This window comes from Squalius cephalus (genome assembly GCF_949319135.1).
Source record: "Squalius cephalus genome assembly, chromosome: 16".
NCBI classification, from domain to species: domain Eukaryota; kingdom Metazoa; phylum Chordata; class Actinopteri; order Cypriniformes; family Leuciscidae; genus Squalius; species Squalius cephalus.
In genome coordinates this window covers 16,641,656-16,668,552 of record NC_137137.1, presented here as the reverse complement: position 1 = coordinate 16,668,552, position 26,897 = coordinate 16,641,656, and the positions used below count along the sequence as shown (strand labels likewise).

The 26,897-nt window shown below is 37.5% G+C and overlaps 1 protein-coding gene across 2 annotated transcripts in view; it reads left to right on the top strand.

Annotated features, from left to right (window-relative positions):
- Positions 1-26,897, top strand: part of aopep (aminopeptidase O (putative)) — an 89,755-nt gene that overhangs the window by 42,507 nt on the left and 20,351 nt on the right. For both annotated transcript variants that reach the window (XM_079897035.1, XM_079897034.1), the window contains exons 12-13: positions 397-459; positions 1,022-1,105. In XM_079897035.1, the coding sequence (XP_079753161.1) occupies positions 397-459; positions 1,022-1,105 (147 nt within the window). The remainder of the gene's footprint in view (positions 1-396; positions 460-1,021; positions 1,106-26,897) is intronic.

Sequence of the window (26,897 nt, the reverse complement as noted above, 5' to 3'; positions counted from 1 at the left end):
CTCTCTGCCTCCTCCTTTTCTCACTCGCTCCCCTCCTTTCTCTTTCCTCCCTCTCTCAGTGAGGGAAGGTATTCAGTGCGCCGTCGGTGCGAGCTTTAATAAGGTTAAGTGCAGAGCAAGCGTGCGGAAGATCTCAAGCACGGATCTTTAGAGGAGAACTCCTCGTTTCAACTTAATAAGGGGATTTTGTCCTCGGTTTGATACTCGTGCTCCTGGTCGCAGAGCTCGCCGTGTCGAGTGGTTAGTTCCCATCAAGGAACAAGTGATTTTCTCTCTCTCTCTCTCTTCTCTCTCTCTCTCTCTCTCTCTCTCTCTCTCTCTCTCTCTCTCTCTCTCTCTCTCTCTCTCTCTCTCTCTCTCCACTCAACATTCTGCTGCTCTCTTCCTCTTGTTCAGTGGCTGAGGGACTCCTGCTCAGAATGGTTGCGGACTCCAGCGGTGCAAGAAGTCAGAGAAGAGGTAAAGCACTTTTTTTTTAACTCTTAAAGCTCCCATTGCACACCTGTTTATATCTTACTTCCCTTGAAGATTAATAGTTCAGCATGTATGACCTGTAGCACTTCATTTACTTAACTCAAGAGCTTTTGGTAACTTTTATAACTGTGGATCTTCTGTTTTGAGAAAGTATTTGAGAATGCTTGTGGTTCGAATCGTCTTTATTGTGTAATTGTGGATCGTATTTGCCGTTTCTCGTACCTGCAGCATCACTCAGTGGCTAAGAGAGGAAATCACAGTGTTAGAAGGTGTATTTTGTGTTGAAAAGTAAAGGATTTTACCCTGATGCTCTTTATTGAGTGTCTTTGAGTCATTGTATCTATTTTTCTGATGTTTGAATGACGTCCTTGAGCGTTGAAACTGTTGAATTGAGCTAGTATGTGCGGAGTGCATCATATTCAACTATTTCATTACAGAGAAGGAGGCGAAAATGTGGCGCGGCAGGTATTTTACGATGTCTTTGTCTCTCTCACCTTCTCACTCTATCTCTATCTCTCTCTCCCGCCCTCCTCTGCCTCTTCCGCAGGTTGCAAAATGGATTCACTTCAGTGGCTCTGGTGGAAAGGGCAGCAAGCGGAAAAGATCAGGGCCCAAGGTTAACTTCAAAGAGGTAAGACCCTGCCAAGCAGGCTTTAAATAGATCTCACCCCACCCGTTTGTCTTCACTGCATCTTTCCTTAATAATTTCCCATTCAGTTCAGTCATTCAGGATTAGGAAACGTCCATAGTTTTGGTTAATCATGCCTAATGATGTCCTCCAACTTCTGCTCTTCTCAGATTGCCCGTTTAAGATTCGCTCAAGTTTGCACATAGTTTCGTTGTGGAGCAGGGCTATCAGATTTTAGTACGCAGATGACGCACTGGAGGGCATTGAATGCTGGAGAAAGGTTCACACATACACCCATCTTATGTGTCTGCCCCTTGGCCACCCGACAACAGAAGATAGGTGGGGGGGAAATCAAGGCACGACCTGAAATAGCTCGTGGCCGGTGTTTTTTTATGTGCCGTATCATGTGATGGCAATGAGTCACTCCTTTGGGGTTTAGCTTCAAAATGGCTGATCTCCCGCCAAGGAAGATACCTGTTGCTCATTGAGCGTGTGAGTTTATGCGTGTGCATGAGCGTGATGTTTTTGTGTACTCTTTTTCTCTCTGTGTTTATCGAAACTTCGAAGTTATGCGTACGTGTATACAGATTCAAGTCAAGTCTTTACCCAAATTGTCAAACAGTTTGTCTCGCTGAAACTCGCGCACATGTGGAATCTGCACGGCGACTGGCTGCACACCAAACAGTGCGGTCGGGCCTCTATTAAAGTATGTTCACAAATCAGACGGCAGATTTAGCATCATAAACTCTTGCATGTGTGTGTGCTGGGTGTGTGTATTGTGTGTGCTATCTAGTGGGATTAGGTTATGTCATCTTCAAGTTTCAGCACTGATGTAATGTCTGCGCCAAGATCCTGTTTTTGTCACTTCAGTGGTAGGTGTGTATGTGTGTGTTTCAGTGGCTGGAGCTAAGAGAATATTCTGAAGTAGACATTACTTTGTCTTAGTGAAAAAGGACATTCTTATGTGTCACGTTTTACAGCTGCTACCATTTGTCTTGATGAAGATGTTAACCCTTAGTAAAAGTATAACCATGCAATTGTGATGATGTCAGATGGTAATTCAGTGGTATTTTGATATATAGTGGGATCCAAATGTCTGAGTCCACTGTTAAAAGTATGTTGCTCTTATTATTATTATTATTATTATTTAATTTTTAATTAACAAAATTAGTAAATCATTTTAAATAATAGAAAACTTGATATAATATAGTTTAATTTTAGAAATAGGATTTTGAATAATTAAAACAAAGAAAAGTTATGACATAAATAGCATAATGTTATACAGTATTCTTCATTTTATATCATAATTTTTCTTTGTTTTAAGTTATTCAAAATCCTAAACCTTATTAGATTTAAATGAAATTATACGTTTTAAGAATTTAATTATAATATAATTTTTGTTAGGATTTTTTATATAAAAAAGACAAGTTATTACATAAAAGTAATGCTATTATATTATATATTTTATGTCATAATTTTCTTTACTTAAAATCCTAATTTTAAAACTTTTTCTAGGAAAAATCCAGATTTTCCAGGGTTTTTTGGACACCACTACATACAACGTGTCTAATGATTACCATATTCATGCGCCATGTTATTTACAAGGTCAAACTATTGTACAGCAAGTGAAGTATGTCCTCACTGATTTAGCACATACAATTTTCTCATCATCATCATCATCATCCAGCTCAAAGTTTGATAGTTTTTTATGTGTGATATTTTTGAAGATGTTTTACAGATGTTAGCTGTGAAACCTCCCCACACCGCACTTCTCTGAACGAGTAGAGAAGCTCAGTCTTTCTGGCACCTGGTGAATTGACACATTTGTTACATGTTACTTCAGAGAACAATGATAGGGGTGTATAGAGAGAGAGACAGGCCCATGAAAGAGAAGAAAGACCAATTACAGTCCAGTTGGCTCTGTACAATGACCAGGGTGGGGACAGAGAGAGAAAGAGAGAGCTCGAGCGATTGTTTGAAGTGGTGCCATAAAAGCCAACCTGAAAGGAAACACTGGTGACCCCTCCTCTCCTCATGCCCCCTTCCTCTCACCCCACCCCCTGCTCGTGTAAGGCGCTGGGAGCCCCTGGCTCTTTCCAGGTGTATTTTATATTGCACATTCATGGACTTCAAAAGCAGGCGCCCCATCCTCGGCTCGCCCATAAATCAAGCTCAGGCCGGGCCCTTAAAGCGACGGAGGGGCGAGAGGAGAGCATGTGGGCCCTACAGGCAGTGCAGCAAACGCTCCGCTCTCATAGGTAATTACATCATAGGTAATTGGCACTGTTCAGGTCCAGACACCCCCTGCTAACCCCAGACTGAGATCAGGGTCACTTTAATGTGAAATGAAAGTTTTGGCCCAGAAAAGAATGGTTTTTTTTATTGCCTCCCATTTGAGTGTGTGTGTGTGTGTGTTTGGGGAGTTGCTGTGCTATATTAGTTACGCTTTGTGATAATGAGCTTCATTTTGCACCATTTTCATCCAACGCCAAGCTAATGAGAGAGCCTGTCTGCACCGGCTAATCACAGAGACTGAGGGACCGGCCTCCATACGTTCTCATATATTATCTAGCCTCCCACATAGCTGCTAACCATTTATATAATGCGTAATATTGACATTGAGCCACAGGTGTCCTTGTTTGAAAGTCACTACTTTATTAGACACTTATTTGATTGATTTCAGTGGCAGAAACTTTTATGCCAAGTTACATAAGCTGTGGTCATACTAGACTTGCTCTTTTACGTTAACACAAATGCAAATGGGGATGACTGAAAACACAAGCTTACCCGAATGTGAAGAAATATTGCTTTCACTGCTTATGAAAGTTCTGAACTCTGATTTGCGAATTCGTGTGATGAGAAAATGTGTGCCCATTAGAGGATCTAATTGTAACATTGACCTCTTGGCTGAATTCAAAGAAGACTAACTATAAAATTCTACACATTTTGGTGGGTTTAAATGAAAATATTATGAAAATATTATATTATATTATTTTAGATTATTTTCTATTATTTGTTCTTTTCTTTTTTAAGCTATTAAAACTGATGTATGTGGTATATTTTAATATTTATTTGCCCAAAGAAAATTTTGCATTCTCAAAGTGATTTATAGAGCATTCAAGCTATACATTTTATCATTACACTACCATTCAAAAGTTTGGGGTCATTAGGATTTTAAAATGTTTTTTTTTTGTGTGTGTGTGTGTGTGTGTGTGTGTGTGTGTGTGTGTGTCTTATGCTCACAAAGCTGCATTCATTTGACCAAAACTACAGTAAAAACAGTTATATTGTGAATTATAATTTTACATGTTTGTTTTATCTATTTAAGTATATGTTAAAATGTAGTTTATTCCTATGATGTCAAAGCTGAATTCTCAGCAACATTACTCCAGTCTTCAGTGTCACATGATCCTCCAGAAATCATTCCAATATGCTGATTTGGTGCTCAAGAAACATTTCTTAATATTATCAAAGTTGAAAACAGTTGTGCTGCTAAATAATTTTGTGGAAACCTTTATACATGTTCAGTGTATGTGTTCTTTCAATTATACCTATGACAGTTGTGTTGAAAGTGGTGTTCCTATTACAGGAACAGTTCCTCTCAGGTACCATGTGATTAAGTCTCTCAAAAGTTGCACAGGTGCTCCATTCATGGTCCAAACCAGTCCAGTTTTACTGTAATTTTTTTGGCCCTATTGACACTTCTATTAATAGGGTATAGCAAAGAAAGGATAGAAAGATATGAGGAAGCGATAGGTAAATGAAATTCGATCCAGACTCCAGCTTGCAGCACCCCATCGTATGAACTAAGCTGTGGCGGTTTAGGAACAGGTAATCTTACAGCTATAGCACTATATGATGTTCCTCAATGCTCTAAGGTTTAGCTGTTGTGAAATCCCTCTTTGCATATACAGAGTCAAGGAAAGGAATGCTGGGTTGTCTGAAATTAAGGTCACATTCATGAGTAACATAGATTTAGACCGCAGCGCCTGATACCATAGTGACATGCAGATACACCAAACACCTTATCTTTATTCTTCACGGTCATTTTGTTCAATTCCTTTTTCGGCATTTGTTTTATACAGTCGTGCGCTCCTTTGAACGTTCGCTGGAATGTAGATGAAAGCCGGTTACTTGCGGGACTGTGTGTTTTTGAGCCTAATCCAAGTTCCTGTTGTGTGCTGACATTACCGTTACTCTGCATAGCCAAATGGATGTTCCTGTGGCCTGTTCGATATTTTGCGGTAATGTACGCCACTCAAGTTTATCTTCGCAGGCCTCTGACAGCATAAACCCATTTTCCTTTTTACTACCGTGCACTGAGATGTCCAACAGAGCTCTTGATTGCCGTGACCTGTTTCCTTCTGTTCCTTAGAGTCTCAAACTCATTCTTTTCCTGATGTTTTTTTTCCGTGATCCGCATCCTGAACCCAAAGCTGATTTTTGGATTTGGAGGAAGAAGTAAAGGAAGTAAGGCCCCTCAATCCAAATCCTCTCCAAAGACCTGAGAGCACAAAATGACAGACTATAGGTCCTAATGTCTGGAGTTGTGTGTGTGTGTGTGTGTGATAGAGAGGGGGGTGTCTGCATTTAGTGAATATTTTGGCATCAGTCAGTGCACAATTCAATCCAAAAATGTGCGGTTATGTGCGACTGCCAGGGCTGGAATCTCACTGTTATTAGAGACGAGCTCAGTTTGGCGATATCCATGAAAAACAACTAACAGAAAATATTCATAAACAAAAGCAAAACAAGCCTGACCTTTTCACTCTCAGCCCCTCCTTTGCCAGAAGTGAAGGGAAGAGGTGGGGAGGTCTCCTCCATTACTTCTGACTCATTCCTCACATGAGCTAACTGCACGTCAGGGAAAATGCAGGAATATAAAAGGGCTACTATGGATATTGACAGGATAGTGCCTCTCATACGCGCATAGACAAACGCATATACACCATAAAGCTTCAAGATTAAGAAAACAATCATATTATTGAGGAGTAATTTAAATTACATATTTGAATGGGGTTTGTAAAGAACAAACAAAAATCATTTTCTCCGATTTTTTTCCAGTTAAAAAAATATCGAAATATTCTTAAAACAAAATACATTAATTTGAGAAATGTGTTGGATAAAATTTAGTTTTTTTCTTATCTCATTCATAACAGTTTTTTTTTTTATGCCAAATACCAGAAACAAACAATTATCCATTGTGTAAAAGTACATTTTATTCAAGAAATATTCTCTGATAACATGAGATTTGTAAAGGAGGGAAAATGAATCATAAATTTGTCATTTTTTATTAAAGAATAAATTGACATTCTCTTAAAACAGGATACATTTATTTAAGATATGTCTTGAATAAAGAAATCTGGTTGCATTGGTAAATAGGTGTTTTAGTTTTTGTTGTTGTTTTGTTAATTTATGCTAAATACAAGGGGGAAACAATTATCCAATGTGTCATAATTCATAAATATTCTCTAAAAATATTTTCTTAATCAGTTTTTGTCTTTTTCAATAAAACTATTAAATTTTTTTTGAGAAATGAAATTAGAGCTAATATATCTTGAATTCAATTAGGCTAATATTTGATTGATTGATTGATTTAAGTGTAAACAGTAAATAACAGTACATTCTGTTAGATTTATACAAGAAAAAAAAAATTTCCAGTGAAGTAAGAGAAAATAATTAAAACATGTTTGCTTCGCTAGTAAATTTAAATTCTTATATATGGATGTTTGTGTATTTTTACTGGAAAACTACTGAGATTTTTCTGTCATGTTGGAGTGTGTGTGGATGTACTGTCCAAAAGAGAGAGATGTCACATGTGTCTCTTGTCTGCATGTGTGGGAATGATCCAGGGTCCATGTCCAATTGCGGAGGAGCAAGTGAAGGGCAGAGGCTGTGGAGAGGAACAAATGCTAGAGAGAATAAACCATGAAGTCATGTGCTTTTTATTACACTCGCACACACACACACACACTATACTTCACATTCCTCACATCAGAGGGGTTTATACAACTTGCAATCATTTGACCAGAAAAGTTATTTTAAGTTTGAATGTATTTAAACTTCAAAGTCAGATGCAGATCAGCTCAAAGCTGTAACCAGTATTGCCAACTGAATGACTGACTTGCGTAATGAGAACCTAAACATTGCACATGTGCTGGTGTGTTTGAAGTGTGCATGGCCTGGTTTGATACATGGTTTTTGTGTTAAATTGAATTTGTTTAAAGAAAACTTAACATTGATTAAATGTCTAATAATATTGAAATATTATTTATATATATATTGCTTGCAAAAAATACAATGTTCGTCAATGTAGTAAGAGCTTTTTGCGTGCAGATTGTATAGTTACAACATCTACCTGGTGACAACCATTGGCGTAAAGGCCCGTACTGGCAGTGCTCGTTCATTTTTCATGTTATTGAGGCTGTATGCCTGGTATGCGTGTGTATTAGCGTTAGCCTGTGCACAGATTTTTATTGTGAATTGCATGACTGATAGTTTCCACAGCCTGCTTTGTACTATATGAGGATGCAATAAGCCATGTTCTCAAAAGAGCTCTTGCGTCCAACTTCCTATGCAAGCCCATCATAATCAGCAAACCTCATATAGTTGATGGCTTTTATTTGATACGGTAATTGGGCGCGCTCGCTCGCTAGAGAACAACGGAGAGGGTTGTAATGTAGACCCTGGGTCTTTAAAAGCCAGAGCATTATATGAACAGTATGTATATAAAAGGCTCTGCCACTCCTGGTGCATGAAAGCAGAACTCTGCGGTCTCTCCGTTTTTCCCTCCATCCAGCATAGAAGCACTTTAACATGTGTCTGGAGACGTCTGGGTCTTAATGTGGTGTTCAGTATATGCTTAAATGGATAGTTCACCCAAAAATCTAAATTCTGTTATCATTAACTCAAATCTGTATGGCTTATTCTTTCCAGTGTGTTTTGGACCCCACTGACAAAAAAAAAAACTTTCTTTTGTGGAACAACAGAGTCAGGTGGAAAGTTCGGCTACAGCTATACAACCATACAATAAGTTTGTTTCGACAGTTTCTTCAATGCAAGAGAGACAAATATCATTGTATCATTTGATTCAGATCATTAAGTTTTTAATCAGCAAACAGTCTGACTTTTCCATCGAAAGCCTAAGCTGACGTTTTCTCCGAGGAATAGGGCTCAAAGCTTTTAACGTGAGTGGTTTCCTCACCGAAAAAATAGCTAGCAACATCTCTAGTGTCATTAAATACCATCTGTGTTTGTCTTTCCAGCGCACATGGAAAAGGCATCAGTTAGGAAATACACAGACACACATCGCTTTAACTGATTACATATGGTCGCCCCTCACTATTTCCACAACCGTGACATTCAAGCTCCAATTGGATTTATGACAAATACCAATTTGCGGATAAATTTGGTTTCTTAAATGAGAGGTAGCATATAGTGCTCAAACGAGCCCCGTGTTAAACGACTCCATGCATGTTTTGCATCATGTTCCTTGGGCCTCATTTGGTGGGAAATGAAATCAACGGTCACAAATAAAAAAACGTAGTGAAGTGACTCGGCATCACTTCATCTCGTTTCTCACTGGTCGTAAGTGCCGCTCTCCAACATCTGTCTGGTAGAGGCATAGCAGCTTTTCGGTAATGAGCGAGGGAGACGGCGGGTCTCACGGACCACTATGGTACTATTAGCCTCATTGAGTTCCCCCTCCCCTCGCACACTTCCACTCTCTGAAGGTCTACAGAGCAGACTTGTAAAGCCCACAGCATACACGGCAGACTCTTTAATGCAGGGGCTTAATGCTGTTGGGCTCACAGGCGTGGAGATTATCGAGGGAGACACATATGAATCCAATAACTGCACTTTTAAAGGGGTTTTGTTTGTCGTTAGGCGCACGGATCAATTTGGGCTGTTTTAGCCGAAGTGCTTCCGTCAAAGGAGAAAATCATAACAAGACTTTAGGCTATGAATGCTGTAACTCTTCTGGTTGCATTTGCTTTCTTTTTTTCAGAAAGGTTATGACAAGAGGTTAGTTTAGAGACAATCAAATGGACCAGTCTACTTCTGAACTACTAAACTCAATTTGGTAAAGAAATCTGCTTCATTAATGACTCTGCGGCCTTAACCTAATGACATACTGTAGATAAACTGCTAGTGTCAAATTCAAGTGAAAACTAGATTTAATAACTAGGTGGCAAATTGCTATGGAGCAATATTGTCATATTTAATAAAATAATGTTGCTTTTATTAAATAAATGCTGCTGGAAATATACTCTTCCTGCAATGGAAGTTATTTTTTGTGCCACAATTCTGCATGTATTGTGTGTGTGTGTGTGTGTGTGTTTATATATACAGTGAGGAAAATAAGTATTTGAACACCCTGCTATTTTGCAAGTTCTCCCACTTGGAAATCATGGAGGGGTCTGAAATTGTCATCGTAGGTGCATGTCCACTGTGAGAGACATAATCTAAAAAAAAAAATCCAGAAATCACAATATATGATTTTTTAACTATTTATTTATATGATACAGCTGCAAATAAGTATTTGAACACCTGTCTATCAGCTAGAATTCTGACCCTCAAAGACCTGTTAGTCTGCCTTTAAAATGTCCACCTCCACTCCATTTATTATCCTAAATTAGATGCACCTGTTTGAGGTCGTTAGCTGCATAAAGACACCTGTCCACCCCATACAATCAGTAAGAATCCAACTACTAACATGGCCAAGACCAAAGAGCTGTCCAAAGACACTAGAGACAAAATTGTACACCTCCACAAGGCTGGAAAGGGCTACGGGGAAATTGCCAAGCAGCTTGGTGAAAAAAGGTCCACTGTTGGAGCAATCATTAGAAAATGGAAGAAGCTAAACATGACTGTCAGTCTCCCTCGGACTGGGGCTCCATGCAAGATCTCACCTCGTGGGGTCTCAATGATCCTAAGAAAGGTGAGAAATCAGCCCAGAACTACACGGGAGGAGCTGGTCAATGACCTGAAAAGAGCTGGGACCACCGTTTCCAAGGTTACTGTTGGTAATACACTAAGACGTCATGGTTTGAAATCATGCATGGCACGGAAGGTTCCCCTGCTTAAACCAGCACATGTCAAGGCCCGTCTTAAGTTTGCCAATGACCATTTGGATGATCCAGAGGAGTCATGGGAGAAAGTCATGTGGTCAGATGAGACCAAAATAGAACTTTTTGGTCATAATTCCACTAAACGTGTTTGGAGGAAGAAGAATGATGAGTACCATCCCAAGAACACCATCCCTACTGTGAAGCATGGGGGTGGTAGCATCATGCTTTGTGGGTGTTTTTCTGCACATGGGACAGGGCGACTGCACTGTATTAAGGAGAGGATGACCGGGGCCATGTATTGCGAGATTTTGGGGAACAACCTCCTTCCCTCAGTTAGAGCATTGAAGATGGGTCGAGGCTGGGTCTTCCAACATGACAATGACCCGAAGCACACAGCCAGGATAACCAAGGAGTGGCTCTGTAAGAAGCATATCAAGGTTCTGGCGTGGCCTAGCCAGTCTCCAGACCTAAACCCAATAGAGAATCTTTGGAGGGAGCTCAAACTCCGTGTTTCTCAGCGACAGCCCAGAAACCTGACTGATCTAGAGAAGATCTGTGTGGAGGAGTGGGCCAAAATCCCTCCTGCAGTGTGTGCAAACCTGGTGAAAAACTACAGGAAACGTTTAACCTCTGTAATTGCAAACAAAGGCTACTGTACCAAATATTAACATTGATTTTCTCAGGTGTTCAAATACTTATTTGCAGCTGTATCATACAAATAAATAGTTAAAAAATCATACATTGTGATCTCTCACAGTGGACATGCACCTACGATGACAATTTCAGACCCCTCCATGATTTCTAAGTGGGAGAACTTGCAAAATAGCAGGGTGTTCAAATACTTATTTTCCTCACTGTGTATATATATATATATATATATATATATATATATACATACATATATATAGATAAACTTTGCAATTTATTTTTCTTATTTATTTTTAGCAGACTACAAATTTTATATTAATGTTTTTTTTTAAAGAAGTCTCTTATTCTCACCAAGGCTGCATTTATTCATTTAAAAACAATAATATTGTGAATTATAATTACAATTTACAATAACTTTTTTTATATAAGTTTTATTTATTCCTGCATGGGAAAGCTGAATTTTCAGCATCATTACTCAAGTCTTCAGTGTCACATTTAAACATTTACTTATTGTCAGTGTTGAAAACAGGAATCTATGATACATTTTCCCGGCATTCTTTGATGAATAGAAGATTGAAAAGAAGGATGAGATATTGTTATATAAAATTTGATAATTTGATATCAGTGTAAAAGTCTTTACTGTGTTACTTTTGATCAGTTTAATGCATCCTTGCTGAATAAACCTATTACTTTCATGGAAAAAACAACAACTTTTGAATGGTATTGTATATAGAAATTGCTAAATATTGTATTAAATGTTGCTTATACTGTATGTTTCATCCTTTAGAGGAGGCCATTAATTCTCTCATACCTATTATGCTAACTTCCCCTCATAGTCTTAAATCTGAAGTATATAATCTCTGTTCAGCAAAGAAACACATCTGTTTTTCTCAGAATTCCCACACCACCAAAAGTTTGTACCGAAAATTAAAAATAAACAGAATCCCCCCCTCCAACAAATCAAAATGCCATTGGACTGATGCCATTGTGAAATGGTTTCAGTGATTTTCTTGCTTGCTGACAGTGGGCCAGGAAAATGAGCCCTTATCAGATCCATTTGATGGCACTATATTTGGGTCTTGAATTGAGAGGGGCCAGAGAGCGAGTAGTAATGGTACAGACAGGAATAGCAGGCAGAAATAGATGCCCGCCTGACTGGCACAATCAGTGGACTTCGTGTTGGAAGGCTTGCTGTAATCAGTGCTGCTAGGGCACAAAGGGTGGATGACAATAGCACATTAAAACGCACTTACCATCGCACTACAGCCTTCTGTTGTGTTTGCTTCATTCTCTGTGGAGGTCTGCTCTGCAATATGACACTCAAATTAAAAGATGGCCATATGTTCGCACAGATTTTCATGGATATATTTGCGTCCAAATTAATTTGTTGTATGTGGGTGGGGTGGCATTTGTTGTTTCTTGTACTAGTAAGCATTCCCTCCACTGGCTACTGTTCATTCACATGCCTTTGCGTTGTTGTTCTAATCCCTGCAGCCTATTATAAACCTGAAACCCTAGATTGAGAACAGAAAATCGAAATGTAAAAGAATCTACAGCATGTACAGTAGGAGTAGTGTTTTTGACCTCTTGTTTCATAAGAAGTGATGCAAAGACAGACACGTCAGTGTAATAGGAGATTTTGTTGGTTTTAAGAAGTTTCCAAGTGTGAGAAACATAGAAAGCTCCAAGAGTGACCTTTAGTAAGTGTCAAATCTCTGACTATTCCGGACCAAAAGCGAATATGAGTCACTGTTGATGAGTCATGTGACCTTGACCTTTTAATTTTGTTTACTTGGTAAACAAACTTCCAATTGGGAAAGAATGTCTAAAGATCAATTGTGGCCTATCTGTGCGGTTGTTTTTCTCGGATTGATTTGTGCGTGCAATACTGAGCGGAATCTAAAGCTGAATCAGTGTTAAAGCAGGTGGAGATGTTTAGAGCAGGTCTGTTTGCAGCCGTCTGCTGTGACACTGCCACGTATTAGTCTCCATGTGTAAGGATGACTCATCCCGTGCTGCTTGTCAGGAGTCTTTAATCTTCTTAAAGGGCCATTGCCACAGTCCTCTGATGCTGCATGAAACGGTCCGTCTGTAGTCAGTTTTCATGCGTATGAAAGCTTCTTCGAAGGCTGCCGCACTAAAATGTAAAAAAGTAGTTATACTATAACTTACTGACAAAAATTATCTGTTTACGTTTAAGCTATACGACATACTTTCAATGTCAAGTAAAGATTTGAACTAGGGATTGCACAGACTAGTCGACTTTAATGCTCTGCCATGACTTTAAGCTTGACGTCGACTAGTCGCTGATCATGGCCTATAGAGGGCGCAACAGGATAAGAAATCTTTGAAGTCTACTAATCTAATGGATGTTTTAAATGGCTTTTTGTACAGGGACGTTAATTGCCGTTGTAAACGTTGTGCTGTTGCTGATTGTAACGCACACTCATACTGTACAGACAGTAGCTCGCACATCATCACGCGCTCACAGAAACATTAAGTAGCTAGCGCCAAAATGTATTGTCAACACTGTTCTGCGATTTATAAATAAATTGGCTTAGAAACTGAAAAGCTCTAGCATATATTTCTTAGTAACTAAAATCCACTGCTTCACTATTAGTAGAGAGACTCTGCCAGGTAGAATTAATTCACACACAATCGCTCTCTCACTAATGCAGTCATATAAATGTAATCTTTACTATGCTACTTTATCTGTAAACAAGCTGTTATGTAGGAGCAATAGCACTGTGGGCAGCGCTGTGTCATATGCCATAGCTATGCACAAGAAAACCTGCGTTTGAGTCTCAGCTCGAGGTTCAGGCTTATTTGTTCATTAATGACATCATCAGTGACTAGTTGACATCGACTTAACTTTAATCACATAAATGTCGACTTAAAAAAATCTGAAGCCGTTCAACCCCTAAATTTTACAAGATTCAGCTCACTAAATACAGCAAAACAACCATTAAACTATGCACTATGTACTTTACCATTTAGTGTGTGAATTTTAGATGACTAGCGTGCCATCCAGCATTGGAGTCTCATAGCCCCTCCCCCACCTTTTATATAATTAAAGCTGTGACCATCAAGTGCTTGAAGTGTCCAACATTCCTCACCTTGTTTTTTTCAGTTAAATTAGTGCATCATCTGGGTATTTGAAGAGCACTTCTTGATGAAATTTTCAATGTAAATGCACTAATTGCAGTATTTATACTATGGCATAGAGTAGTGCATAAGTATGCGAATTGGGATATTGTAGCATTTTGTTACACTACACAGCTACTTGTTGAAAAAAGTAGCTTGTTACTGTTTTTAAAACTTCTGAACTGCTATCATGCTACTAGTTTGTAGCATTGCTGCTTTAAATAAGTTACTCCCTAACATTGCTCACCTCCTCCCTATTTTATGTTTTGTTTGGGCCCAAAGCTCCAGTGGTGCGTGAAAGGAACGTCGAATATTGAGAAAGATATCTGGACTTAGTCTCTCTGCGGACCCCTGTGAGCTCCGAGGTCTAATCTGAAGGTTAGCAGGGGGCTGTAAGCTGGCTTCAGCATCGGCAGCCAGTCACCAGACCTCTGTCCAGCCCCGCAGACACACTAACATTTCATTTTCATAACGCTTCCTGCCAGGGTCTCGCCAGGTGGCAGCTACTATGCCAGCACACGGGGAGATGAACCCGAGCTGGCTTTTAGCAGAAACCGATGCTATCTCACTAACATTTTCATTTATTTGTGAGATTTGTTTTCCTCTCCCCTGTCTCACAAATCCGCTCGGACTCATATGGAGGAAATTCAGTTGACATGGGGAAACGTCTGCCTGTGTATGTGCAGTATGAATACTGACTGTTTCATCTGATAAAAATGGTAAATGACCAATTATGGCATGCCAGCTGTAGGCTTATATTTAGTTATATTGATGTTGTCTATCTGTAAAACTCATATTCTCCATCTTCCTCTTGGTTTTTTTTTTTTTTAGCCTATACATTTCCTGCTAAAAGACAGATGACTAAACATATGTTCCCTTTTATGCGTAATTATGTACATACAGAAACATAGGTCACAAAACATGCAGATATAAGCACCCTAAATGGCTTTTAAGCCCTTGGCAAGCTTATATGATGGCATATTCCAGGAGTCTGAGGAGTCTAATCAGATTTCTCATTTTGATTAAATTGTAACTCAATATGAACAAGGAGCTTATGTGGAGTGAGTCTGTGGAACAGGTGACCTATGAGATGGTAGCTGGTAAAAAAAAAAAAAAAAAACAGGATCCTCAAATGGCATGTGCAGTCATATTTAGGGGTCACTCAGAGGTAACCCAGGGATGACATCTGGACGACAAATCCTGAAATTCCTTCGGTCTAGACCACAACATGCATGCCAGTTGAGGCGATGCTTTTCAAAGCCATCTTCTGGTTTGGATTATGGTGTCAGGAGCTATTTGTAGACAAACACAAAGGTTTCTTCATGCTTTGATGCCCTCTCAAACAGGTATCATCAAAGTGTCTTTCAACAGGTGCTTTTATTAACAGTAGATATTTTGCTTTGATCTTCCCTGTTGCGCCGTCTCTCGTTGTTTACCAATCAGTCACCATATAGTAGACGCTGTGGTGTCTGTGTGTGTGTTCACCGAGCACCTGCGATGATACAGGCCTGTTTCTCTATGCTTTGAACACGTGCCCCCTTCCTCGCACTGACCCCCCTTTTTTTCTTCTTCTCACCCACAGCTGTTTGTTTTTGTCACCTAATTTGCAGATATTAAGCACACAACAAGTAGACCTTTTGTTCTCGTCGTCAAAGCTGTCCTTTATGTGGCTGTGCTACGGAGTGGGTTGAGGACGTTTCCCTGTTTTCCTAATTTCTCTCTGTCTTTCACCCTCCTAGACTGTAAAACATCTTATGTTAGATAGCCTGATGTGGTAATTTCTAAATTAAATAGTCTTATTCAAGTCACAATTATTTATGATGACTAAACCAACTTTATTATAGTAGGTTACACCAACAAAATAATCATTGGCTAGAAATAGCGCCATGTTTTAACATGTATCCAAGTTTAACACCCCCCCCGTCTCCCATTGGTCAGAACAAACAGATAGCCACGCCCCAAAGTCACATCATAGGTTGAGCTAATGTTGATGTGTCAGGCTAGATGAGATTACACACATCACCTTTAAGTTAACAACTACACAATTTTAAATTTTATGGTTTATTACAATGAAGTTAAATTCATTCACATTAGTTATTAGCTATCAACAATTTTTTAAAGGCATTTATTAATCTAGGTTATTTTATATTAATGTTTAGTTATAAAAAATGATATTGTTTGTTGTGAATTCATGTTCATTTGTAATCAATGTTATTTCAGTATTATTCATATACTGTTGTAGTGTTTATTAATATTTTGAATTAGCTTTTATTTTTATATTTTTATTTTTAATTTTAGTTTAGGTTTTAGTCATTTTCTTATGCGCTTTTGTCATTTTATTAGTTTTAGATTTAGTAATTTTAGTACTTCAACTTTTTTCAATTAGCTGCCGAGGCAAAATTTCTGATTCAGATTTTTCTGAAGTTTAAGTTTCATCTAATATTTATATTTTATTTTATTTCAGCTTTATTTTAATAGTTTATTCATTTATTTAGTTGATTAAAATATTATAATTTATTATAATATTAACAATATATTAGTATATGTAAAAATAACATTAGCAAAGTTTAAGAAATGCTATAAAAATTGTATTCATTGTTAGTTCATGATATCCAAAAGGTTAACTAATTTATACTAATCGAACCTTACCGTAGGCTAATTGATTTCATTGATTAAACCTTTGGGTTTAGTGTGCGCTAATATGTGGTTGATAACTAAGTTAAAGTTTAGGGCAAACTGCAAACTAGACAAGACGGTAGATGAGGATGCACAACTAGTGACGCTTTGTTTTGAGTGACGGAAACTAACAGATCCCAGACACAACTGTATCACAATACCCATCGAGAGCTTCTGGATATTATCTGTATTCGAAGGGCAAGGTCAACACAACCTTTCTTGTTAGGACAGCTGTAGTCAAACATAATAGGACTTTCAAGTGCATGGTATCTAGAGGCAGTACATCTATGGCATGTTTGTTTTCTCAGCTGCTGGACACGAGAGGGAGGGAGGACTCGTGATTACACTGCGCCAACATACATTGAGCTCTATAGGTCCATAGGGATGGAGGTGTTACTGTAAAGATTTTATAAGCTGGTGAAAGATGTGAAGGGTCAATACAGTTGATATGTGAAAGCAATTCTGCTTGGTGCTATTATTGGTGTAGAAATTACACACTTTATCTTTAGGTGATGTTGCATTGTAGGAAACTTACTATATCTATCCAATAACATAACAAAAGCTCGAACAACACTGTTGCACTTGGAGTGTTAAAGCTTGGATTGCTATAAATACATTTTGTTGCTTTGAAGGAAACTTAGTTTGACATATTACAAAGAAGGTTTGGAAATTCATGGCCATCTTTATGCATACTTTTTCCATCTCCGTGACAGATTCCTCTGTATAAACCCTCATGTCGAGATCGAAACGGACACACTGTATCTATTTCACTTAGTGACGTCTCGTCGACTTGCTGTCTGGTGCTGTCTGCTTGATAATGCACAGGTATGGATCTGTCCGTACTCTCCTGTCTTATGAGGAATCAGCTCTCAGACTCAGAATCTGAGTCATAGAGTCAGTGTATCTCCTTCAGCTGCCTGTTGAACAAGGGCAGGTGGATTTCTAAAAAGGGCGTTTATTGATTTTTTGATTTTTTTAACCCAACGTCCTTTAATGCTGTTAGAACTGTGACGTAGTGATTACCAAACACACGCTACACACTCTACACACTTTGGAGCTATGTTGCTCAAAAAGTCTGCAGTATCTCGGTCCCATTCCTGCACGTATTCCTTGTCACTTCCTTGTCTTTTCTTTTCCTTTCCAATAAAAAAGGCAGATCACTGTTGCAAAATCAATTTCTCAATCAGTATTTTTGTCTTTTTTTCCAGTACCAAAACAGGACTAGTGAAGATATGCTACTATATTATTATAAAATATTGTGTGCCCAAAATATATTTGGATACTTGTAGAAAATTATGAATGACTACTATAAACAAAGTAGTTGCATAAATAACAAAATAATATAATATAAATACAAAATATATACTATAGAAAAAAGTATTTAAATATATATAAAATGTGTTCAATACACAATTTTTTCTATAGTATATATTTTGTTTCTATATTATATTGTTTTGCAACTACTTTGTTAATATATATATATTAACACTTTCTAAGTATTTATAGAGAGTATTTATATTATATGTCATAGCTATCTACGAAAAAAACCCACATCTGGAATATATTTAGTATCCGATGTAAAAGCATAATATATATATATATATATATATATATATATATATATATATATATATATATATATATATATATACAGTGCTATGCATAAGTTTAGACACCCATGCTAAAGTTGACTAAAAAGAGGAATAAAAAATCATCTTTTGGAAATTGAACTTAATGCCTTAATTAAAAAAATTAGGAAAAATCCAACCTTTAAGGACACCAATTTTCTTTGTGAATGAATAATGTATCGTAAATAAATAAATGTTCTTCCTTAAAATACAGGGTGCATAAGTTTGGACACCCCTATGTTAAATTCCCATAGAGGCAGGCAGATTTTTATTTTTAAAGGCCAGTTACTTCATGGATCCAGGATACTATGCATCCTGATAAAGTTCCCTTGGCCTTTGGAATTAAAATATCCCCACATCATCACATAGCCTTCACTATACCTAGAGATTGCCATGGAGTACTTTCCATAAGATCATCTCTCAATGCAAATCAAACCAGCTATTAGGCTAACTGAAATAAAACCATGGCAATCTCTAGGTATAGTGAAGGCTATGTGATGATGTGGGGATATTTTAATTCCAAAGGCCAAGGGAACTTTATCAGGATGCATAGTATCCTGGATCCATGAAGTAACTGGCCTTTAAAAATACAAATCTGCCTGCCTCTATGGGAATTTAACATAGGGGTGTCCAAACTTATGCACCCTGTATTTTAAGGAAGAACATTTATTTATTTGCGATACACTATTCATTCACAAAGAAAATTGGTGTCCTTAAAGGTTGGATTTTTCCTAATTTTTTTAATTAAGGCATTAAGTTCAATTTCCAAAAGATGATTTTTTATTCCTCTTTTTAGTCAACTTTAGCATGGGTGTCTTATGCATAGCACTATATATATACTGTATATATATATATATATATATATATATATATATATATATATATATATATATATATATATATATATATATATATATACTGTAGCATAAACCTCACAAATTTAGGTTAGATTAATAAAATCGACATTCAAGATGTATTATGTAAATAAGTCTGATCTTAGGACCAGAATTACTAACAGCTTGCGCCAGTGCAAACCCTCTTTTGGCGTTAAAAGCTACTGTCGGGATTTACTAAAGACCCGCAGTGAAAAATTTGCGCTAAAAAAGGCGTGGACAGTTATTTTTGTGGCTGACTTTAATGAGTTTCCTATTCAGACGCAGAATTTATGGAAGGAGAGTATTTAAATGAATCACGCAAGTTTATTTATTAAAGTTTGCTCTCGTTAATTTCCTGGTATTTGCGCCATTATTTAACACCCCAAAAAAGTGTCTTAAACCTGATGCAAATTCGCGCTGCTCTCTGTAGATTGTGTTGGTCATTATGGAAATGATCCGGCTGCGTCTGTGTTCTTTCATTTGCTAGTCGCCAGTAAATCACTTGCAGAGCTTTCCACTCCCATTGGTCGCTTTTTTGGAATTATGCTCTTACGCTAATTTACCCTGTTTAGTAAATCTGGCCCTTAACATATAAATGTGCTTTCCAAGTAAATCAATCTCGTTTTTATAGGTTTTAATATTTATACTGGAAAACAAGACAAAATCCTGATTAAGACAAATATATATATATATATATGTTGTGTTGACACAATCACAGTCAGTGTGCTTTTATAAAGGGCAGACCTGCCCTCATATGATCTATAATTCACAAAAGTCTTGCCTTCCCCGTGGTGACGAGTGCACCCTAATGCTGCTAAAACTCAGAGGCTTATATTACCTGAACTACAGAGCTAATGTGTGTTCACTGACATGCGTCATGTGTCATCATTTATCGTCCTGCAGCAGCAAAGATACTCTGAGATCTGCCACATTCAAAGGCAGGGGGCTTTAACTCTTTTGGAAGTGAACCCCGAGGCAAAGTTAACCGGTGGGACAAAGAAGTCCTGATAAAGACAATAAGGGAGAGAAAGACACAGGGGCAAAAAAGCGAGTGTAACCCAAGTACCCCAGGCCGGGTGTTATGCCGTCTGTCAATGCCGGAGTGTGTTTTTATGAGGCTGTGGTCAGACAGCATAAAAAGCCTAGAAGCAGTAAAACTGCCACAGAAATCACACTTGGCATTTTAATAATGCCACTTAGGCACAGACTCATGTGCAAGAATAACAGGGAGTGATTGTTGTGCATTCTTACACACAAGACCCTCCACAGGGCAAAGGTTCGAGGGGACCCAACGCATGAGGTTTCACAGAGGCAGAACATCTCCGTTTCCAAGGTTTGCTTTATTGTGGCGGCAGATGAAAGTGAGTCTTTTGCGAGCGCTTTGAGAAATTCACATCAGTTCACTAGGCTGTCTCCAGGTTTTTTGCATCCATTTAACTTTTATACTGAACGCTTTGCTTCGTCCTTCATCAATTCACTTACGTCCTTCAGCATTCTTAACCTCGTTTTACACTTTTTAAGCTTTGTGAAGAAGCTTCTCAGAACTCATATGCCACACATTTACAGTAATCTTTGAGATGGTAATAATTATAAATACATTTAAATCTCGTTTCCAGATGTTCTGCCAAAGCCTGTGACATTTTGTTGGAGTGAAGTCGGTACAGTAGAAGACGTCACAGTTGAATACGAATTGAACGTTTACGGTTTCAGGTTCCAAATGTAATATTCCTTCTGTTACCTTGGAAATGCATTAACAATGGCAGGATACAGGGGGGAGAAGAGTGAGCACTTTTCACAGATAACAGTCTTATACCAATACTTAAAAAAATAGATTAGGGTCCAATTCTCACTACTAACTAACTATTAACTACAATATGCCTCAATAAACTCCTAATTCTGCTTATTAATAGTTAGTAAGGCATTTGATCTTTATGATCAGGGGTGTGTTAAATTGATCAAAAGTGAGAGTAAAGACTTACAGAAGATTTCTATTTTAAATGAATGCTGATCTTTTGAACTTTCTGTTCATCAAAGCATCCTGAATCAAACACATTAAACACATCAAATGTGTTTTGGTAGCATTGGAAATCATTTGGACCCTAGTGTACGTACATAATCTCATTCTATGCTGTTATAGGAGTTGCTATGCAACAAGTGAAATGTCAAATACAGGAGAGTCAATAAATCATTGTCTAAATTTCTATTAACATAATTATTTCACTAGCATTTTGTCCAATTGCTAATGTTTTTGGGTAGTAAAACTAAATGTCAAGCTCCGACAGTATAGAGCTGCTGTAATAAAGTGTTTTAAAACTGAAACAAAAAGGTGATCTTTACAGCATCTGAAATTATCATTTTTCCTAGGGTTTTACCTAAAACTTTGATGATAAAAAAAGTCAATGTCCATGTTGTTTTACAGCTCCCATTTATGTTTGATTAATTAATGGGTTAATTTTTTAAGAGAACAATGCACCTGACTTATTTTTATTCATTTCATTTTAGATTCATATTACAGACACGTTTGAAACACAGACGCACATTCAGCGAACAAAAGGTGAAAGAACATTTGGCCTTTTTCCTGTGTTTGTGGAACATGTCACTGGTTTCCTATGGGATTTTACTCCAAACTGTCACTCAGTTTGAATGAACATAAAACTTTGTGTAAGAACATTGTTAGTGTAATTGAAGGGAATTTCCCTCTGCACAGGATAACACACACTACCATATTGCAGTCCCTGTTTGAACGGAATACCTTCATACATATAAAGTACTTTTCCTTTTGTTTCTTTTTTTTATGGTGTTTGCAAAGGCACTTAAAGCAATAGTTCACCCATAAATGAAAATTCTGTCATTAATTACTCACCCTCACTTTTGCGAATCTGTGAAACAAAAAAAGGAAAAATTTTGAATTTTGCTGCTTGCACTTTTCCATACAATTACAATGAATGGGACTGAAGCTTTCAAGCCTCAAAAAGGACCCAAAGGCACAGACAATAGACACAATAGAAGTATTCGTATGGTTTCAGAAGACTTGAAATATGGTGCATGAGTTGTATGAACTTCTTTCATGATACTTTATGGTGCTTTTTGTCATTTTAGAGCTTGACAGCCCCAGTTTCCATTCACTTTCAGTTAATCTGCAAAAATCCACCTTTTGTGTTCCACAAAAGAAAGCCATACAGGTTTAGAGCAACATGGGGGTGAGTAAATAATGACAGAACGTTCATTTTTTGGCTGAACTTTCTCTTAAAACTATCCCATAGCATTGTTTTTCCTGTGGATTGTGTAGAAATAACGGTGGCAGGGTGTGTCTGTGTGTGTGTGTGTGTGTGTGTTCTTTCACTTTCCACAAACAGAAACATAATCTCAGCACCAATGAGTCACTGTTCTTCTTTACCCACCACATCGTCCTCTTGCTTCTCGCTCACAGTTCCCCCCTCCCTTATAGGAGACGTCGGGGAAGTGATAAATTCTGTCTGTCCTCTCTACAAACTCTAATTGCGTCTTTTTGACTTCCATTGAAAGGGTTTTTGGAGACAATCAAGCATTTTATTAAGATTACTCTGTTAGAAGTGGTGGGATACTGTACCGATGACTAAAACAGAGGCGATTGAGATAATAAGGCAAAGGAAAGCTCTCCTGATTTGAAAGTACATCATTTTTCATTAAGCTCCTCGCTCTGTTTATTTGCGCGCTGCTAACTTTTCCATGGCTTTAATGGACACTGCATGAAAAGAGTCTTTCATGTGGAGAGAAATGAAAAAGGCAGCGGAAAACCAAACACACACTCGGGCCAGAGTGACTGCATGTGTGGAGCTGTGCTCGTGGAGGGAGTCTTATGGTGGACGGGACGTCCGTACGACTCACAGAGGCAAGTGTGTTAATGGCGAACGATGAATTTCAGGGTTTTCTGTTTGATTTGGCCCAAATGACAAAATGCTGAATTCAGGGTTGTAAAACAATTAGGCCTTGAGCAAGTGCTGAAAGCCTTGCCGACATTGTCACACAAGTGTTTCTAGCCTGTGATCTCACTGAATAATCACTTTGTCCTGTTTCATCGGTGTGTGTTTGTTCTCGGAGTGGAGATGTTCACCTTTGCTTCCTGCTGGCTGGAGCTCAGGCACTCTTATGTTCAGTATTACAAGGGTTAAGGATGAATACGAATGTTTTTATTTTAAATTTAGGTTAACACACATCAATGGTTTTGCAAACTTTTATACTGTTTTAAACATCATAAAGTTTTAATTTAATGACTTTAAATATCATGTGGTGCAAATTGTTCTTACACCTCGATTACTGTACATGGGTCAATGACGTGACGGGTCATTTTTTTTGTCCAAAGGCCTTAATAATAATAAAAAAACAAATATATAACATCCAAAGTATGTAAGGTTGTACAACTTGATCTCTTTTACTGAATCCAAAAGGTTTTAATTATATTTTACTACATATAAAGGTATTTTAAAGATTTTGAAGTGTCAAAAGGTCATTCGGTAAAACCGATATAGTAAATATTTAAATGGAATAATATTGTTTTTAATAACTAAAGGAACTACAATAATACAAAGCAGATAAGGCTCTTTTTTTTTTACATTTCCCCTTTTCTCCTTTCCCTGTGCAATGTTTTACTTGAATATGTTGGAGTGTTTAGAGTAGTCCAATAAATTATTACATTTATGAGATCAGTGATAATTGTTTTTAATATTTCGTCTGTGGTACACACTATATACTATCTCAACATCAATGTCAAATCAGTTTTTAACTTTCAAATCAGTGGTTAAACCGAACTTTTTTGGTGACTTTTTTCCATCTTGTAAAAAATGACAAAAAACAGTGTTAATTGATTGTACAAACCACAAAATCTTATTGTTAACACCTAGGTAAACAAAAAAACAAAAATGGTTTCAAATAGGTTTACATCTAAATTATTATTAAAAAACAGTATGATTTTCATTAATTCATAAATCTCAGTGGCATAAGTGGCATTTTACAGCCTGATCTAACCTATATGAATATATTTGATGTATGAAATATATATGATATTTTAAGATTCTCATTGACCTGGACACATAGTCATGAGGGGAAATTATATCATGGTATCAATGGTATCACTTCCTGTTTTATGTTTCTTTTTCCAGCATTGTAGTCACACCACATGAATTTGGTGGACAAAAATATCATTAAGCCGTGAAGCAGATTTGTTAAAATATTATTTCTAAGAAATAATCTTTTTTTCATTATTTTATCAATATTTATGTCTTTATTCCCTTCAAAATGTGCATAAAAACAATAAAATAAAAACATGCATAATAAAAAAGCTGTATTTAAGTCATGTTGTAGTTTTTTAATTAATTAATCAATAGGACAATTTTTTTTTAAATCTTTTGTATATTTGTATCAAAAAACCTTCTTGACACCAAAATCCAGTCCTCAACTTTCTCCTTGGGTCAAAGCAAGTGACGGAAAACCCCGTTTTGCTTTTTGCAGAGTGATGTATTGTAGGAGGGTGTTTCCCCCGGATAGCTGATCACCTTGTTTTCTTTTCTGCCCTGTTTTTGACAAGATGAGTGGACTTGGGCACAGCAGGGCTGTTTGTTCCCCTGTGTGGAAAAGTTTTTACTGCCATCTCGAAACAATTGCCATTCCCTGAGGCAAATTGAGTGTGGAGGAGGACTTTCGTCTCCCCTCTATCTTTTATGACTTTAAATTCCTCTCGTCTTTCAAAGGCGGCGGATCCGATGATCTTGGGTGGGCCTGTGAATGCCTCTTAATGACAGAGCGGCGATGCACCCGCTTATCACCCCAAAGTGAGAAGTCTTTGCTTTCCACCACATTAATTCTTCACAGCAGATTTGAGTGAGAAAAACAGTTGACCCTTGCCACTTTTTCTTCAAAGCGCGATGACTTTATTGGGTTTCTCACGGTCAAATTACTATAATTTTGCTTTTGATGCAGTTATTTTGTCTTGGGTTATGGTTCTTTTAAGGTCTTGAATGGTCGCAGAGCAGTCAAGAGTGAAATAGTTCCCTCTTTCAGTAATGTAGACAAATATAGTTCTTATTTTGGTTAGGCGGTTGCAGCATTACATTTCCTAACCATTTTAGGGAAGGATATTTCGACTGATGGAGACGTTGATAAAGTTGCGTCTGTGAGAAGTGATTTGAAATTGCTAATGCTAATGATTGTTGCTTACTTCATTCACCATATTAAGGTGTAACTAGTTTAATACAGCAGGAGCTGCGGATGAGAGATGTCCCAGGCTGAGCAGCGGTGTGTGTGTGTGTGTGTGTGTGTGGTGTGTGTGCGTGTGGGTTTGGCCGGACAGAGAAAGGGAAGTGGCACAGGAGGGAGGAGACTGTGCATCACTGCTCTATAGATCCTGATGTGATAATGGAGTAATAATAGCAGGCCTGCCACCACCCATCTCCCACCACATCAGTCTTTCTGCCAGCTCTGTCTACGTGTCCCTCGCTCTCTCCACCATTTCCCTTTTCCTGTTTCTCTCTCCATCTCCAGCCTCAGTCTGCTCTCTCTCTCCCTCTCTCCGCAGAAATGCTACAGTAAAAACCTGTTAATTGGTCAACTAAGTTACTTTACCATCTAGTAAATTATATTAGATCTAATGGGACAGTCGACTTTATTTTTCAGCAAATTTATTTTTAGAGACTGCATTTTATGTTATATTTAACATTATATAAACCTTGTTTATGTTCCCAAAAGTTGCATTTTATTTAAATATTCAGGTTTCTTCTTACTTATCATTTATGTACATTTAGATGTTTTATTTAACACATTGTTTAGTTCATGTTTACTGCATTATTTTTGTGTGTCATGTTTATGGTAAGACAAATTTTGGAAACATTTTACAATAAGGTTTCAGTAGTTAACGTTAGTTACCTAGTTAACATGAATTAAGAATTAACAAGACTTCTACAGCATTTATTAATCAAAATGAATGATAATTTCAACATTTACTGTACTAATACATGATTGAAATCAAAAGTTGTGTTTCATTATAAACTGTAAAATATACAGGCACAAAAGTGGCAGCCTGTAACAGCTGAAACATTATCACTGGATATTTACAGAGAATTTCTGTTAACCACAGCTGCATTTTTAGCATAAATTTTGACAGGATTTTTAACCTGAGATAAAAGCAGCAGGAGAGAATTTCCTTCCTTTGCTCGGTCTTACTTCTTACACACACACACACGCCAAATAAAATAAGCATGCTGTCAGGTCAGCGATATTCTTGATTATTTGGCTCTGACTCATGTTGTGCCTTTATAAATGCTTGTCGGCATGCGTTATGAGGATAAATCATAATTTCTGTCATGTCTTTCAAAGGGCAGCAGAATTTTTTGATAATATCATGGCAATGTACAGCTTTTCATTTTTACCTGTCTGAGACTGTTGTGACTTGCTTCTTTGTACGATTTCTTACGTCTGGAATATTAAGTTTTAGCAACTGAAAGATGGGTTAAAACAAGAGTAAGCAGGCTAAGAATTAAAAAAGAAACATAATCCCATGTAAATATAGCTTATTTCATGCGATAATTGGTTTAGGCCTGATTTCCATACTGCAAGATGAGACTTTAAAGCATCTTTCCAGCACTCAAATCCCAAAGCATTCCTTCCTTCCATTAGCTGTCTATACTCTAGAAGCCATAATGCAGACTTTGCTTTTTTGAGAAGTGAGAGAAATGTGATTTTCTTCTTATTCTGAAGATTATGAGAGGAGCTCTTTTAAAGG